The 18004-nt window shown below is 46.9% G+C and overlaps 1 protein-coding gene across 4 annotated transcripts in view; it reads right to left on the reverse strand.

The window, feature by feature from the left end:
* The window catches only part of ADAMTS17 (ADAM metallopeptidase with thrombospondin type 1 motif 17), a 327264-nt gene that overhangs the window by 114546 nt on the left and 194714 nt on the right, over positions 1-18004 (reverse strand). For all 4 annotated transcript variants that reach the window (XM_013060100.2, XM_045070851.1, XM_045070852.1 and 1 more), the window contains exons 12-13: positions 17565-17710; positions 5087-5253 (exon numbers count right to left, since the gene is read on the reverse strand). In XM_013060100.2, the coding sequence (XP_012915554.2) occupies positions 5087-5253; positions 17565-17710 (313 nt within the window). The remainder of the gene's footprint in view (positions 1-5086; positions 5254-17564; positions 17711-18004) is intronic.

Consider the following 18004-nt stretch of genomic DNA (forward strand, 5'->3'; position numbering starts at 1 on the left):
TGCTAAGTAGTATCTATGCATTTCAGGTGGGTGCTGTCATCGTTCCATCTTATAGATGAGCATGGGAGACTCACATGAGGTGTGTGACTACCCAGAGTCCCCTGACAGGCAAGGTCAGACCCTGGTCTCTTTGTCCCAGCCTAGTTTTCTTTTGACAGAGAATGCTAGTAGCACCAAATACCAAGAAGCAAAATGGTGCTGCTGAAAGCAAACCACCAGTTTCATGAATGTTTCTGGCTTCTGAGTGTCTACTCTGATTTGAGCAGAAATGGAAGTGGGATTTGGGTAGAAAAGTAGGGGTTCTTTTGTGGCAAGTAGGAAGACCAGACTTGGAGGGGATGAAGATGGTTTGTCTAGGCTCTGTTTTAAACATCAGGAAAATGGAGATTCTCAGATGAAAATGGAGATTCTCAGATGGAAGGATTTTGGCCTTTACCCCAGGCAAACAGGTACAATCAACTCCACCTACACTGGACTCTCCCAGCTGTAGACACTGTCCTCCTTGGCTTAGGCAGCTGGGGACACCCAGACTATAGAACAGAGTCCAGAGGTAACCCTTCCTTCCTTTGCTCAGCTGAAACTCCCCATTTGTCCATCTCCTTTTCTGGGGTCTGTGCTCAGAATTTAGGGCACTTCCATACCTCTAGGACAGTATAGCACTATCTCCAGAAAGGACTCGGGATGACCTTTATAAAACTTGAAAAGGAGCCCCTCAAAATTCTCTGAATATTCCTCTCTAAGCTACCTTGGGTGGGCAAAGAATCCCCAGATAAATTCTTAGTACAGAAGGAGGTCAAATCTTCTTAAGAACTATAGAACCATACACTCAAAGGAAAGAAGCTTGGAACATCCCTTTTACATGGCTGATGGGGATGCAAATGAAATTCTAATTGAGGCTGGACTGATTGGTGTGGTTCCTGGTCTCTCACCGACTGACTTGTTGCCAGGAGTTATGCTTGGATGGGAAAACCACAGATAAGGCAGGGGAGATGAGCGCAAGGGTTTGAGAGCCATATTATCTTATCTGGTTAGTGGAGGCTAGGAGGAATCCCCCTGGTACTCCATAGTGAAGAGGACACTTGTGGGTTTTAGTACTCTTGCTATTCTCTTTCTGCCAGTGGTTGTAAGGTCTTACTAAGAGATACCAAGGAATTCTGAGGCCATCACAAGTGCTCACTCTAGCTCTGTCTAGCTATCTGTGGGGGATACAGAGGAGGCTGCCCAGTCCCCTGTCCCCAAAGCTGCCTACCATAACTCTACAGCCAGGCCTTAGTTCACTGGATCAGAAGAAGCCACTTGACCATACCTATACCAGTCAGAGTCTATCTCTCCATCACGACCTCATGGCTATGCTTCATAAGGCCTTAACTTGACAGACTGACAGAGGCCAGCTGACTGCAGGTGGACCAATCAGAGTCTCAGTCTTGAAAAATCAGCACTAAAATTCAGATTTAGAGCAGCTGTGTCTACTCATTGTTGATGAACCTGAAGGAAGTCTGTACTCTCTTATCCATAATCCAGAATTCCAAAAAGCTCTGAAAACTGTGAGCATTTTCTTACATATGTGGTAAACACATCTGGCAGCAAAAACAGCTTTGACTAATATGAGGCTTTGGTAGTGTTCAGAATTCCAGTTAGAGACCATTCATGCGTTATTTGGTAGAGACATCCCTGTACTTCCCTGGACTGTGGGGTGCTTCCCTGGACCCCACTGGAAGTATTGGTAATATATGGTTGATGTGCTGTTGTTACCTAACACCAAAAATCCTTTGGCCACATCTGGCCCCAAAAGATTCAGATAAAGGATCAAAGTGTTGTGGGTCACACTTCAGCCTCATGTGGACAAGTCACAAGAAAGCTACTTTTCAGCTGGGAATAGGAAGAAATGACTCACAAACACGAACTGTGATGGGCATGGAGAGAGGTCCTGATATTTTCAGAGGCCCTTGGGATCTGAGACACCCCACAACTTTGCAACAACTCCTCTCTTTTTCATTAAGCAACTCCAGTTGGCTTGAATGAATTGGAGTTAGAGAGACCTTAACCATCCTGTGCTCCATACCCTGGAAGGCTCAGCCCCAGAGGGGGTTCTGCCATGCCAGCCCGGGAGGAGCTGGGAATGCACCTCCATGTCCAGACACGGCCTTAGCCAAGCCCTCTGACACTTCAGTGGGCACGTGGCCTGCTGGCTTGGGCAGGAAGGACAGAACTCCTGAAGGTTTCCACTTAAATGAGATTCCACGGGGAAAGTAGAAATGGGGTGGGTTTGGCAACAGGCCATCTCCATGGGTTTCTGTCTAAAGGCTTTCCCACTTAGAACTATTTTCTAAGGAGAGCCTTTGTCTTCTTTTGGAGGTGGTATGGATTTGTGGTCCTGAGCCCTCCCTTGGAAAATCTACTTCTGCAAGAATTTTTTTTTTTCAGTAAGAGAAAAAGAAAAAGTATAGCTTCCCCTTTCTTGAACCGTGTGTCACTCGCCAAAGAATTCCACAGTGATAGCAATGCTATGAATAGGGGCAGTCATAATGGGCTTCGAGAAAGCCCAGAGCCCAACCACAGGAATCGTTCCCATCACGGCTGAGCTAGAATTGTGCCTTTTATAAGCTGATTTTTGAGAGGAGCAAACTTCTAATCTGTATTCTCCCCTCTGCCCTCTGAATTGGCCATTTGTTATTTTGTTTTCATCCTTATGAAATGCTCCTTTTAAAAATGCTGGCTTCTGTTTATATTTGAGAGGGAAACGAAACCAAATCTGTGAGAAGTCAGGACAGTTCCACCCCAGAAGGGGATATGTCAAGCTAGCCTTGCAAAGGCCTGAACTTGGGGTCTTTCCCTCAAAGAGAAAATGCTTACTTCCCCTTAGCTGTCCTTATCAGAAAGGGTGGCACTTTTCAGATCAAAGGCGGTCGAACTCTGGCTGTAATGATCTGTTGCTTTGATAGAGAGAAATGAAAAGCGAGTGGGTCATGACACATTCTGAACCTGGTGGGCTTCCCCAGATAGCTGCCTTGTGAAGAGTCCTGGGTGGGGGATCCAGGGCAGACATCCGTTTCTGCCCCTGGGATGATAAGGGACCTAAGGAGCTCAGCAATCCAAAAGTGGTTACAAGTCAAACCACTTGACTTGACTTGAAGTTTAATAACGACTTGGAGAAATCTGTGGAAAACCAGACATTTAAGTGGGATTTCTGCACTGAATAAAGGAGCAGGAGAACGCAAAGCTGAAGCAGACCAAGGAAAGAATAACAACAAGGCTGTGTGCACAGTTGAGTGGAAATGGGAATGGGGTGAGTCCCTCTTGGAGCCGACCTCTTCTTGCTCCCGACAAGAGTCAGTGAAGGACAGGACAGTGGACCTAAAGTGTCTCTGTCCAGGCTGGGATGGCTGATGGTTTGGAAACAAGGCTGCCCCTCATCAGAACCCACCATGGCACTGGAAACAGGGTAGCCTCTGCTGCCTGGGTTCACTTTCTCCCGATTAGGGGTCTGAAGATGCTCGAGACATCTGGAAGCCTCCTGGGTCTTCTTGCATCAGAAGAATGCCCAGGCAGAGAGCAGTAAGCGTCCAGCTGTACATGTTCCTTTCAGGATGGTGGGCCTCCTCTCTCCCTCATCTGCAGACAAAGCTGAGGGTATGTGGGCTGCTCTTCTCTTGAAGTCATGGTTAAGCGACAGTGCACCTCCCATCACACAGCTCCAAAAAGTGGTGTTTTTCAAAAGGAAAAAAGTCTGGGGAGCTCCCCGAGGCTTTTAAATGAGCCCACAGCTGAGTGGGCTGGTGGTATCTGCCACAACTGAGAACATTCCAGGTTACTTTACAACTCGGTTCGGAGCTGATGGGTCAGGTTGCTGGGTTTAAAGCTGCGGGTCTGGGCTGTTATAGCTGGTGATGCCTGGGCCTACTCTCTCCAATCCCCCAAAGCTATGCACACTTGAGCTTGAAAAGCAGAGTGCAGAGTGGAGATTTCAGAGGTTCTTCAAACCACAGAGAAGAAACCTAAGACCTGGCACAGGAACCTCATTCTTCTGCAAAAGACTTCAGAGGCTGGTAAAAATCAGGCTTAATCACTGTAGTTCTTATTTAAGCCTCTTCACTCGACACTTACAAAGTCACGCTCTCGCAGTCTTACTCAGGTACTGGAAGCCAGATGATAGCTGGTTATTTTCCAAGTCAGCTCCTCTGGAATAGGGGTCCCTCCCTGCTCCTTATCAACCACAGGAACTTTGATGCATCATGTAACCCATAACCTCTCATCTTTGCATGGCTCGCTCTGCATGGTAATTGAGATGACGGATGCAGAGCTAACCTTGGCCTGGCCTATGGTGTGCTCAACAAACAGGACCATATCATCATCATTAGGATACAGTCTTGTCTACCAGAGATGAGCAGAATTTTAAGTGTAGAAGATGTTGAACTAGGCCATGGGGGGCAGACAGTCCTTATCAACAAACATTACAAACCCTACGGACATGATAAACCATCGAGAATTTGATCAGCCACTGGAAATGCTTGCAATGGCCCATGGGGCAGAGTCCCTTGATTTGGGAGAGAAAGCTCTTGGAAAGAAAACATGATCCATGCCTATCATCATCTCCAAGTTGTAAACTGTCCTCAAAACTTTTTTTTTCCCTAAACACCTTAGTCAAGAAGTGAAAGCCAACCCAAAACGAACCAAGAAAAGAAATGCAAGAAAGCATCAATGTTGGAAAGAGAGAGAACAGACATAGAAGCCCACCATCCCGTGCCTGCAGAGCCTCTCTGTCCTCAAAGTTGGCCCTGGGCCCCTCAGTACATGGCACTAGGCGGCAGGCTGCCAATACTCCCACCTTGCTGCAAATGGGGGTGCAGGATGATTCTGGTCTGCCACCCACCTCACAGCTGCTTTTAAGAAATCTCCCAGGGCTGGGTCCTCCAAGTTCAACCTCACTGCTCCAGAAGCCAGTCCACTGCTCACCAGCGCAGCGGGCCTGGAACGTCCCACTGGATGGATGGCTGGGAAGGGGGAGCCCCATGAGGTTTCCTAGGAGGTGTTTACATTCTTGGAGGAGAAGGGGGGCACTGTGAAAGGACGTGCCATATGCCTTTACCATCAACCACCACTGCTGTCAGCAGGCCCTTCTTCTTGCTGCTCAGCCGGTCATGGGTCTGGCACTGCTGGTCCCGGAAGCTGGGCAGGCCCTTGGGGCAGGGAAGGTTCTCACAGACAGCATGCTCCACACTGGCTCCCAGGCAGTGCGTGCCCCCAGGACCAGGCCTAGAAGGAAGGAAAGATCTGTGTTAACCAGACAGTGCTATGGATACAGCAGGGGTGCTCAGTTTTTTTGTTTGTTTCCCCCCCCTTTTGCCAGGTGGGAAGAGGTCTGGCCAAGTTTCCAAAGTAACCTCCCTCTGCTCTTCCACATTATATCTCAGCAATCCCAGTCCCATGCTGACGGCATGTTTAAGTGAGCCGTCAGAAAAATGCATCCAAGAACTGTAAATCAGGGTCATCTGGAAATAGAATATGGTATCAGTTCAGCAAGATCCACAAACTGGGTCTTTCATCTGAACTTAAAACTTGGCCATTTGTAACACTGAAAACCTCAAGGGGGAATTTTTAGTGAGTGTGGGTTTTTTGTTTTTGTTTTGTTCTTTTTTTTTTTTTTTTTTGGTCTTTTATAAAACAAAGACCTTTACAGGGCTCCTAGGTCTACTCTGGAGATCACTAAATTTCAGAATGAGTAAACTGCTCTCATTTAACTTTGTAATGCGAAGAATCAGAATGGTTCATTAACTAGTTCAATGGCTTAGGGTAGAGACCTGCCAGATCCCGGCTCTGCAACTTTGACCTGGGGACCTGGGCAAGTGCGAGACCACAAGTGGTCAAAGACACATCCTGGGTCCCTGAGGCCCTGTGCTTAGACTGGGGTTCCAAGAAGTTTGAGAAACCCAGCTGTGTTCTCTGGCCAAGCCCATGTGTGTGAGGGGCAGTGAGGAGGAGCAGCAGGACCCTGGTCTGGCTGGCTGAAATGTGGGTCTGCCCAGCTGTTCCATGAAGCGCTAGGGCATCCTCATAGGGCTCCGACCCAAGCAACCTCAATGGTTTCCTTCATTTCCACAGTGCCAAAATCACCATGAAGGAGTATGAGTGTTTTCTCCCTGAAGATTTTATTGAAATTCAGCATTGAGGGGAAAAGAATGCAAATCACAACTGTTTTGCTCATTGGCTTTTCACAAATTACATACACCTGTTGGCAGGGCAATAAGTTTTGACACAATCACCATTTCATCCCAAATATTTCTTTTCCTCCTTTTGCTGTTCATTGTAGTCAGACAATGAGGCCACCCTATGATCACTGCTTCAGGGGAGAGAGATCAAAGCAGAAGTCCTAGGCGTTTGTGTCATCAAACATTTTTCTGCAAAGGCAACTATTTCTGGCTTTGTGAGCCATGCAGTCTCTGTCCCAACTACTCACCTCTGCCACTGTAGTACAAAGACAATGAATAGCCAAAAGGGCATAGCTGTGTGCCAATAAAACTTTATTTATAAAACCAGGCGGTGTACCAGATTTGGTCCACAGGCCATCATTTCCAGGTTCTGGTCTACATAAATGTGTTGGAGAAAATGTCTGAAGCCGGAAGAAAGGTTTTACTCTTCTTACCTCTATGCCCACCTCATGTACACCAGGCAACCTCCCCCCTCACTTGGGCATGGTGGCAGCCTTGAAAGGTTATACACACTGGTGGCCCCAGAGAGGGGCCCTGAGTTCTGATCTCCATCCAAGTCAGGAAACAGCAAAACCTCTCTAAGGCTTATGGGATTTGAGAACAGAGAGACCCTTTGTTCTTTTTCCTTCCCAGAACACCAGGGAGGCAGCTGGATCTTGGAGAAATGATTGCATGGCATGTTTAGGGAGACAGAGTCTCCCAAGAGCCCTGGGCCTGAATGCCAAGTGTGGACAGATGAATGGACTCCTGTGCTGCAAAACACAGTGTAGCAGAAAGAGAGAAGGGAAAAGCCATGTGGACCAGCAGGAAGGACATCTCTGTAACAGGCTAGTTCCCATGGCTGGGACCAGAGAAGGGATGGGAGAGGCAGCAGATGTTGTATGGTGAGAAGTTACGGGTTGAACTGTGTCCATCCAAAATCATATACTGAAGTCCTAACCCCAGCGCCTCAGAATGTGGCCTTATTTAAAAATAGGACCACTGCAGATGTATTTAATTAAGATGAGATCATACTAGAACAGGGTGAGCTCCTAATCCAATATGACGACTATTCTTATAGAAAGGGGAAATCTGAGATGGAAACAGAGGGGAGAACAACATGCAAAGATGAAGACAGAAATTGGGTGATGTTTCTATATTCTAAGGAATGCCAAATATCACCAGTAAGCCACTAGAAGTCAGGAGAGAGGCACGGAACAGATTCTCCTTCACAGCCTTCTGAAAGAACGAATGCTTTCAAGACCTTGGTCTTGGATGTCTGGTCTCCAGAACTAAAAGAGAATAAATTTGTGTTGTTTATACCACCCAGTTAGTAATAGTTTGTTATGGCAGTCCTTAGAAGACAGATATACTGGATGACACAAGGATCAGAGGCATCCTCACTGAATATAGATGTAGATTCAGGGAGAATGGGGCAAAAATTCCTGATGTTGTTAGGAATCCAACCTGACCTAGAATGGAGTTCAAAAATACAAATTAAAACATCAAAAATACAAATTCAAATAAAAATTGGTTTCTAGAAAAATGAGGCAAGCTACATTTGCCAGGTAGGGTGGAACTGAGATTTGTGCACCTCATGTAACTAACTTCCTGAGCTGTCCCTAAGCTTTATTTTAGCTTCCGTTGTACCTATCTCTAACAATTGCTTTTTCCAGATTTACATCTGACTGACCCTTATAAACCAACTACCTTTATGTCTTGTGGCAGGTGGATGGAGAGATTAGACATAAGAAAGATCCAGCAGAAAGTGGGCCTCGAGGTTAGGGGTAGTCCGTGGGATACCTCATGTGTCTCAGGTTTCTTTCCTCCTGGACTCTGTCAACCCTGTTTCATCTCCCTGCCCAACCTTCTCCCATGGGCAAGTCCCCTTTCAGCCCCCATCTAGTGCACCACCCCATCTTCCCCACCTCCCGTACCCCCAACTCTCCGTCCATCCTTGAGGCCACCTCTACCCTAAAAAGCTTCTTTTTACTTCCTACACGGAGCCTCTTTTGACCATGCTTGAGTCTCTGCTATGCTGCTTATCATCAATCTTGTGAAACGGTGAGCTAGATTATGATCTTCCTCCTATCTTTCTGCAGCTTCATGCACAAAACCTTGCACAGACTAGTCTTTAACAAACAGTAGACTGAGGTGAACTAAATTATCAAAATTTATCTTAAAAAGACCAAAAGAGAGAGTGAAGTCAGGGAAGATGGGGGAGTAGGAAGCACTAGGAATCCATCTCTCCACTGAGACAACAACTGTATTGGCAAAAGACTATCTAAGGTAACTATTTTGAAATTCTGGAGTCTATTTGAAAACATACACCCTTCTGGAAAAAGCTTGGCTGGTAAGTTTTGGTTTAATTTAGATGCATTTTAGCCTTTATTGTGAGAGTGTTATCTGTTCCCCACACTCCAGCCCCAAGGCAGGCAGCTGTGCCTGGTGTGTCTTGCTGCAGCCAGACTGGACAATAAGAGCCTGGGGTTCTGTGTTCTGACTATTCAGTGTTGCTTTTGATTTCTGAGATGCAGGGACAGAGGGTGGCCACCATTGTTGCAACTCCTATGAGCTGAAGGGACCTCCAGGGAGTTTCAAAGAGCAATACATTTTTCCCCCCTTTTCCCCCCTCTGGGAGCCAGATATGCAAGGGTTGTCATTCAAAAGCAACTGCACATATGGGAAAATTTAGGAAGCTTGAAAAGATGAAGGCTAGAAAAGGCTTGAGAATATCTTATGCTTTTACTTCAGGTTGATCCCCAGCACAGAGAAACCTTTCAACAGCAAAGAAACAGAAAATCCAAAAAGGGAGAGCTGATTATCAGAGTTACATTATAAGATTTGAATGTCCAGTTTTTCAACAAAAGAATCACAAAGCATACAAAAGAAAAGAAAAGTATGGCCCACTCAAAAGGACAAAATACACCAGCAGAAATATACCTGAGCAAACTCAGATACTGGGTTTATTAGGCAAAGACTTAAAACACTGTCTTAAAAATGCTCAAAGCACTAATGGATGATATAAATAAATACATAAAATGATATATGATAAAAATGAGAGTATCAATAGAGACAGAAATTACAGAAAGGAAAAACAAATTCCAGGATTGAAAAATACAGTAACTGAGATAAAAAAAATCACCAGGTGGATTCAGAAACAGATTTAAGCAGCCAAAGAAAGAGCCAGCACATTTGAATATAGGACAATTGAAATTATTAAGTCTGGGGGTGAAAAGAAAAAGAATGAAGAAACATGAATAGAGGGGATCTGTGGTAAACTACTAAGAGGACCACCATACACATTATGGGAGTCTCAGAAAATGAAGAGAGAGGAATAGAGATTACTTGAAGAAATAATGGCTGAAAACTTCCCAGATTAGAAGAAAGACATGAATGTACAAATCCACGAAGCTCAACAAAATCCCAGTAAGATAAACTCACTGATACACTTTTCAATTAAACTGTCAAAAAAATAGAGAACTTGAAAGCAGCAATAGAGAGGCAACACAAAACACCTAAGAGAATCTTAATAAATTATGAGCCTATTTCTCATCAGAAACTCTGAAGGCCAAAAGACAGTAAGGTCGATACATTCAAAGTTCTCAAAAAACAAACAAATGAACAACAACAACAACAACAACAAAAAACCCACAAAAATACAAAAAAACACCAAGCCAAACCAACCAACCAACCAAACAAAAAAAAAAACCCTACCAACTAAGAATTCTATATCCAGCAAAACTGTCATTCAAAAAAAGAAGGGAGAAATTCAGACATTTCCAGGTAAACTGAGGAAGTTTTTATGTATTGTTTTTAATACTAGACACTCTGTATAAGAAACACTAAAGAGAGTCCTTTAGGATTCAAATGAAAGGATGCTAGATAGGAAGGAAGCAGATGAGGAATTAAAGATCTCCAGTCATACAGTTGTGATGTTAAGCTTTGTCAGTAGAAGGTACCAGAGAGACACTAGAGTAAGAACAGACTTTTGTCTCTGGTTGTGGTATTGAATTTCTCTCAACAGACTCCTGTGGGGGCCTGTAATGCATGCCACCTCCCTCTGGGCAGCATTTATCCCAGAAGGCAGCTTCCAAATAAATCAAAGCCTTGGGAAAATCCCCAGCCTGGTTTCAGATGCTGTTTCTCTCCTTGGGTAGCTCTCCCAAACACCCCTCACTGACTTTACAGAGGGTTCCACCAGTGCAGCAGCTCTGCAAACTTCTCCATCACCCAATGGGCCTTGATTTCATCCTCTCCAATAAAGTCTAGGAAATTCATCCCTAGGTGTGTGTTGGGGGGAAAGGGGAGGCATCTTCATCCATATTTGTTCCTTCCTTGGGTGCTCTGCCTCAGACTGGAAAAGTGGCCACTTCCTATGTTTTCTCTTCCACTGCTGTTTTTGTGTTCTCTTGATCTCTTAGCAGCTAGGTCCTATTACTCCAACCACCTGTTTCTAATATTTTTTACATTAAACTTTCCCTGTTCAAAAAAAAAAAAGACCTTTTTTTTTTTTTTCTTTCCAGCTTTCCCTTGGGTCACTATTTGATCCTGATTGGCAGTGCTGCAAGCCCCCCTTCAATCACACGCATGCGCCCTCAGAGCCAATAACTCCTTCCCACTGTCAGCATGCACGGCCACGTGTGCCCAGCATACAGCTCTCTGCCTATGATGCACAGCACTGCATCAGGAGCCTCGCTCTAGGATAGGTGGGCTTTTCTGCATATTGTACCTCAATAAAGACGTTTAAACATAAGGAAAAAAAATAAGGTAGAGAGGCTCTGTGAGAGACTGAAAGTGTGGAGAGAAAAGTGAGCTCCCACTGGGCAGGACCAGCTGTCTCTTGCCTGGGTGGGGCATGGAGAGCTTTGGGCAGATCCCAGTGCAGAGCTGGGAGGCAGCAGAGGTTCACCAAGGTGAGCAGGATCGCAAGGCACTTTTTTTGGGAATGGATGAACACACAGAATCAGGACAGGAGGAAGAGGAATGCTCTGGCTGAGGGACACTTTTTATTTTCTTTGCTCTGTTCTAGTCAGTGAAGATTGATTGTAAGTTGAAAGTCTCAGCAGCAGTTCATATCTGCTCACCATCCAGAGACACAGATGCCTTAGTGAATGGCTGGCAGCTGCGGATGTCAGGAGTAGTGCATGCCTCATACTGCCCCTTCTGGGCAGCAGACATCCTAGTTTTAAGACCTCTTCTGCAAGGTATCCAAGTCACACTGGTGACTTAGACCCAAGTGTAAAAGACTGAGATTTTAAAAATCCATCGGTGGGAACACCAGGTCACTGGTACGTTGAAAGCACACATATGGGGGATTTCCCTTCAGAAGCAATTCCCTTCAAAAAGCAATTATAGGCACAGAACGTCACTCCCTACCCCCAAGCTTCTCCCTGGGTCTTAGGAGCCTGGCTGCTTTCTGAGTCATGCTGCTCCATGACCCCAGTGCATTCCACTTCTATGCTCCACTCACTATCTTTTCCTTCTTGTGCTCTGACAGAGTGGGATTTTCACACAAGACCATCTGAGCCTTTTTTCCTGACCCTACTCTCCAGCCTTCCCTCTAAAACACAAGCCTTCTGATGGGGTACCAGAAGTCAAATGACAGATGAGCTTTCTGCCTTGCAGTCTTTGGGCAGAAACTCCCACCAACAGTGACACAAATTGTGGCAGGAAAGGACGAGCCTAGGAAGCTAGATGAAAAACACGGATGGTCCCCCAAGGCCTTTATGTCAGCTGGCAAGAAATACAAATTCCAAGTGCTGTAAAGACCAGGACTAGAGAAAGAAAAAGGTGGGGTGGGGGAGAGTGGACTGTTTTGCCAGTGTTTTTGAACAGTGAATAAACCAGCTGCAGAAGGCAAGGAAGGAGCCAGGAATATGAAGTGAAGGGGGTAGGGAGAGAGTGGTGGGAGCTTTCCAACCCCGAGATGTACACAGCAGTGAGATTTGGACATCCTTGGGAAATCTCAAGGCAGCGAGCCTGGTGAGTTGAGGAGTGAGCCAGGAGAGGACATTGCTTTGGTCAGAGATTGGCTCTGGGCCTCGATCAGCTGTGCTTTGTAACAATCACGTCAGGCCTCTCTGCAAAGGCAGGCTAACAACGGTTGCCTGGAGTTCACAAAACACGGTCTGTATCTTGCATGTCCCCCAGAAACACTGGGGGCTGCTACTAACCCGCCTGCCCAAGACTGGGCCCTTTTCTTTCCATGCACCTGGGCTGCTTCCCTGAAGGTGAGGAACCGTGGAGAACACTGCCAGGGAGAAAGCTCTTTGGTGTTCTCCAGAATGAGGAAAAGAGCAACACTGTTATTGCACAGGACTGAATAGGCTGACCAGGCATAAATATTACAGAAGCAAAGACATAACTGTTTTTCTCACTCAGGATAAACAGGGCTGGGTGACATTTTGGAGTTTGTTCTGGAGAGGACCCTGAGGTCCCCTAACTGTGGGCTATAACCTCCCTGGGGCAGGGAAGGCATAGCAGAAGGGGGCCCTCATATGTAGGGGAACCTGAGCCCTGACTCAGGGCTGTCCACAGCACCGGGGCCTCTGTGAGGTGTGATGGTACAAGAAAGGGTGGCTAGCTAGTGACCTGCCTTCTTGACCCGATAATTTACAATAACCTTCAAGTTTCAGGGGAAAAAACAGTATCAAGTGGGGTTCTGGGGCACTGGCAAGCAGAGACGGCTTTTTCTCAGCAAGCATGCCTCCAAGTAGTGAGGGAAGCAGCACGTGTCAGAGAAGGCTATTCTGTTAGAAGCATGGAAAGGAGAATGGTGCCCAGCCCCAGGCGGCCTTCATGGAGTTCAAAGCCCCGTGTGGGGGAAGGCAAAGTGAAAACAAGTGAGCAAGGACATAAAGGCAAGTGCTATAAATTGTTGTAACACTTGTAACGTGGGAAAAGGGCACTGAGAGAGAGGGTAAAGCCGGCATCCTGCCTTGTGCAAGGTGGTCGGGAAGGAGGCCTGAGAAGACATTTGCTCAGAGACCCAAGGAGGGGCACAGCAAGCTGGGGAGAGGGAAGGGATACTGAAAAAGGTCCAGAGCTTGGAGTGCTCTGAGGACAGAGAGAAGTTCTGCAGTGGGCTGAAACGGTGGCCCCTTCCCCTCCAAGATAAGCCCACCTAGAACCTTCGAATGTGACCTTAATTGGAAAAGGGGTCTTGGTAGACCCTTTTGAGGACTGAGGATCTCTTAAGTAGGAGAGATGATCATCCTGACTTGGGGTGGGTCTCAAATCCAGGGACAGGTGTCAGGAGAAGAGGAGAGAAGACCATGTGAAGACAGAGGCAAGTCTACAAAGGCAAAGCATGCCAGAGAGTGCCTGAAGCCACCAGAAGTTCAGGGAGAGGCACGGGTGGGATGAATCCTCCTTCAGGTTTGAAAAAGAATCAATCCTGCCAACACCTTGATTTCAGACTTCTGGTTTCTACAATGTAGAGAGGATAAATTGCTGTTTTAAGACACCAAGTTGTGGTAATTTATGATGGCAGCCCCAGGAAATGAATGCAGACACCATGGTTAAGAGTATGGACTTCATTCTAAGTGCAGCAGAGACTGGTGGAAAGGGCTGTAGAAGAAGAGAGAGAACTGGATTTATGCTTAAGTGGATCTCTGGTTCTGTGTGGAGAATGAATCTGGGGGGCAGGGAGTATGCGGGAAGCAGGCAAGCCAGTACAAAAGGTCTGAGAGAACAACGGAGCCTCACCACTGGGCTCTACACCAATGGACCGTGGGCAAGTTACCTAAACTCTCCACAACTCAGTTTCTAGGGCGAAGAAAGAGCTCTCATCCTGTAGGGAAGCATTCACTGAATTACTACATGTAAATGCCGAGAAGGGAACTGGCATAGTGCGTTCACCATTCTTATCACGAGAGGTTGTGGAAGAGGAGGAGAGGGGACAAGGGGACCATTCATGGACTCAGAGGCTTTGGACTGGAGCCATGTGATGGAGGGTGGTGCTATTAATGGAGAGCAGAGATGTGCACTGGGAGGAGAGATCACAGTCTGGGAAGAGTCAGGTTTGAGGCATCCAGGAGAAGACTGAGGGAAGTTGGCAGGACTGTGTCCATTGAGAGTGGGCAAGGACTTTGTTTTTGCTTGTCACTGTAAGTCTAGACCTAGCAGAGATCCTGGCCCAGAGTCAGAGCCCTGTCAAGGTGTACTGAAGGTACCATGTTGGGAAGGCATGACTGAAACGGGGCACAGGAGCCAAGAGACATGAGAACACCATCATTCTCTTTCCCATCCTTCTACTATTGCCTGGCCCATGGGATGTGGCTGGATGACCGAGATCAGACATAAAGACTTCTCTTCAGGGAGGTGTCAGGGCCCATAGCCATCTGATGTGCTGGCACCCACATACCCCTCAGTGGCCTGTTTGCAGAGGCCTGGCGAATTCTGCCATTCCTCAATGATGAGACATAGGAAGGGGTGCAAAGAGAGATAAAACTCGTGACCACCACTAGGTGGGGTGGGGGGGCATCTGATAAAAGGAATGGAAGATTTTTATAGCAACTTTGGGGTTTCTGGAACAGCTTCTGTCTTGAGGCCAGTGGGCCTGGAGGAATGGAGTAAGGACCCAGCCCATGAAATCCCACAACAGGCCTGGCTGGTGGAGGAGGGCATGTTAGTTTGGCTTTCTGAAGTAGGGGTTCTTTAAGACTGGTGAGGGCAGAAAAGAGCTGTGATGGGAACAACGGGTCCAGCCAAAGTATGGGGGAGGCCCTAGCCAAGGTCATGCCAAGCAGACAGAGTCAGGCCCTTAGGTGTGGCTAATGCGTCTACTCAGCACTGATGACATCTTACATTCTTGTAAGGGTTGTCCTCACCTCAATACAATCCAATGGTCTATCCACTGTCTCGGGGCCACAGGATCCTTCTGGGCATTTAACAGTTCTGCTATGCCCCTCCTATGACATTTCTGGGTGACACGTGATACGGAATGATGTGCTGAAGGAGACTGATCCTCTGCCAGGGTATAAGAGCTCTGGATGCAAACATGAAGCACTGGGACAGCTACAACTCTTGCAAATCGTGCCCTGCTCTGAACAAAGCCTTTCCACATAAATCACCCTCCTCTGAGCCTCACATGTGTTGGGAGTTCGGTGACAGGGCACATAGTCTCATCACTCTTATCTGTTCATGTAAGATGGAGAGGGCCATGTCCTCAATTCAGACCATGTCCTTTATAGGCATTCCCATGAATTATCCCAACTTCAGAGAGAGACAACACACGGAATAGCCAGCTACTGTAAGGAGTGGGGACTTGAAGCCTTCTCTGTTTCTGCCTCAAGACCAGCTCTTCCTGTGATACCCTGCCAGCTCCCTCTAATGGCGAAACTGAGAAGGAGCATCCTTGAGGTCACATGACCAACAAACAAGCCAGGCCCAAATCTCAGCATCCTGATTCCAAACCCAGAGCTCTCTTCTTCTCCTTCTTCTTTTTTTTTTTTTTTTTTTTTTTTTTTTTTTTAAGATTTTATTTATTTGAGAGAGGGAGGAAGAGTAAGAGAGAGAGCAAGCACAGGAGCAGGATTGGGGGAAGAGGAAGCCTGACTCAGGGCTTGATCCCAGGACCCCAGGATCACGACCTGAGCCAAAGGCAGATGCTTCACTGACTGAGCCACCCAGGGGCCCACAGAGCTCTCTTCTCAGGACCACAGACAGAACTATTTTAACTTCCTCACAGAGCTAGGAAAAAAACTGAAGCCTCTATTAATTTATCACCATTTAGCTCAACAGGCTTTCTAACCAACTACACATCTGTGATGGTTACTTTTCTGTGTCAACTTGATTGACCTACAGGTTATTTCTGGGTATGTCTGTGAGAGGGTCTCCGGATGAGACTGGCATCTGAATCTACAGATGCAGGGATTTGGACGGCCCTCCCCAAGGGGCATCATCCAATTCCCTGAAGCCCTCAACAGAACAAAAGGCAGAAGGAGGAGAAATTCACATACACCCCTTGCGCCCTCCACCCCCACTAGGACCACCCTCTGCATCTTCTCTTGCCTTCCCACTGGGATTTACACCATCAGCTTCCCAGGTTCTCAGGCCTTCAGACCCGGATGGGATGATGCCCCCAGCTCCCCTGGGTCTCCAGCTTACAGATGGGAGATCAGGGGACCCTATGAGCCAATTTCTCATTGCAAATAATGTATATATATATTCCTTGATTCTGTTTCTCTAGAGAATCTCAGTACATCCTCCATGCTTTTAATTAAGAAGTCATTCCTTAAAGATTAAAAACCCACCTACTATTTTTCAGGTACTCTGCTAAATACTGGAAGGAAAAGCTTTAATAAGACACAGTATGTGATGCCAATTCTTACAGCACTACTGGGGGCACGGAGAGTGCTTCTGACCTTGACTAAACTGTGAGGTCAGTTTGCTTTAATCAGCAGGTTCTCGACCTCGGCTGGCCATTGGGTTCACCTATAGAAATTTAAAACATCCAGTCCCTGGGTCCCAGCTCCACAATTTGTGTGTTGATTGCTCTGGGATAAAGTCTGGGCATCAGAATTTTTAAACAAAAGAGGGGTTTGCTACTTATTCATCAATATGACTTAACTGTGGATATAAAGCATTTCTCTTTACTCATAATTTGTAACTCATTCATTTGCAAAATTAATGTGATCCAGCTGATGGCACACGAGACATAAAGCAGACTGTTGTATGAAATATTAAAAATGGAAATCTCAGAGGAGAAGAGAAAAACCTGTGGGGAAGAAATTACTGTAATGAAGCACAAATCTAGCCCTGAGCTTTCTGGAACAAATGTGCCAAAAACAAGAGGGGTCATCATCAAGGTCAATGAAAGGAAGCCAATGAGGGGGAAAAACCCTTCCCCAAAACCAAAACAAAACAAAAAAATGTTTTCTGTCAAACAGTTCTAAGAGCACAGGTGAAAAATATCTGGATGAACAAGACAGCTGAACCCCCACATGCTTTGTGACTCATTCACAGCCAGGCAGCTCCCAGATCAGCTCACAGCCAATCTGAAGGTCAGCCATTCTTCCCAAAGGTCCACAGGCTTCCTCAGAATGACTCTGACTGAGGATGCCTGCAAAGGGAGATTGTCACCCAGCTGTCTCAGGAAAGCTTTCTACCCAGGCCCACCAGAGGAATAAGGAGCCAGCTCACCACGGGACTGCCTGCATCCATGTTCACAGCTAGAGCTCTGTCAAAGCCAAGACGCCATATGACACATGACAGCCCTGCCCCCCAGGGCCCTTGGAGGGATTTCATTTTTTTTCCCCTTAAGCTCAAATTCTCCTCAGGAGACAGACCATTCTTGGCATCAGGTGGGAAGAGCTGCGATTTGGAAACCCCAATCAGGGCCCCCTGGAGAATGCCTGGTCAAAGGGGACTTACGGGGGGTTGTCACACTTCCTCTGCCGGAAGCGGGCTCCTGTCCCACACGTCCGGCTGCACATGCTCCAAGCACCCCACGGGCTCCAGTCTCCATCCACGTGCTCCGGAATGGGCGTCTTGCTCACACACTCTCCTGCGCGGCACCACTGAAACACAGCAGGGCAGGCCCCGGCCCCCAGGGCCACTCAGCGCCAAGGAATACCACCTGCTCGCTCACCACATCACTGCAATTCCCTCCGCGTGAGAAAACACCACGCCATTCCCAGTGGCTTTTTGTAACTTACACAAAAGCAGGCCCTTTCCGGGGTAGGCATGCTTGTTAACTCTGGAGACCATCCTTCTTACTCGCCCTGACATGTATATACCTGTGGGCTTTGCACTTTGCCCTAACAGGCCATATGGAATGGGCTCCCTTGGAGTTTTCTCAATTCTCAGAGAAA

The sequence above is a fragment of the Mustela putorius genome, unplaced genomic scaffold, assembly GCF_011764305.1.
Source record: "Mustela putorius furo isolate JIRA1106 unplaced genomic scaffold, ASM1176430v1.1 tig00003972_pilon_pilon_pilon, whole genome shotgun sequence".
Taxonomy (NCBI): domain Eukaryota; kingdom Metazoa; phylum Chordata; class Mammalia; order Carnivora; family Mustelidae; genus Mustela; species Mustela putorius.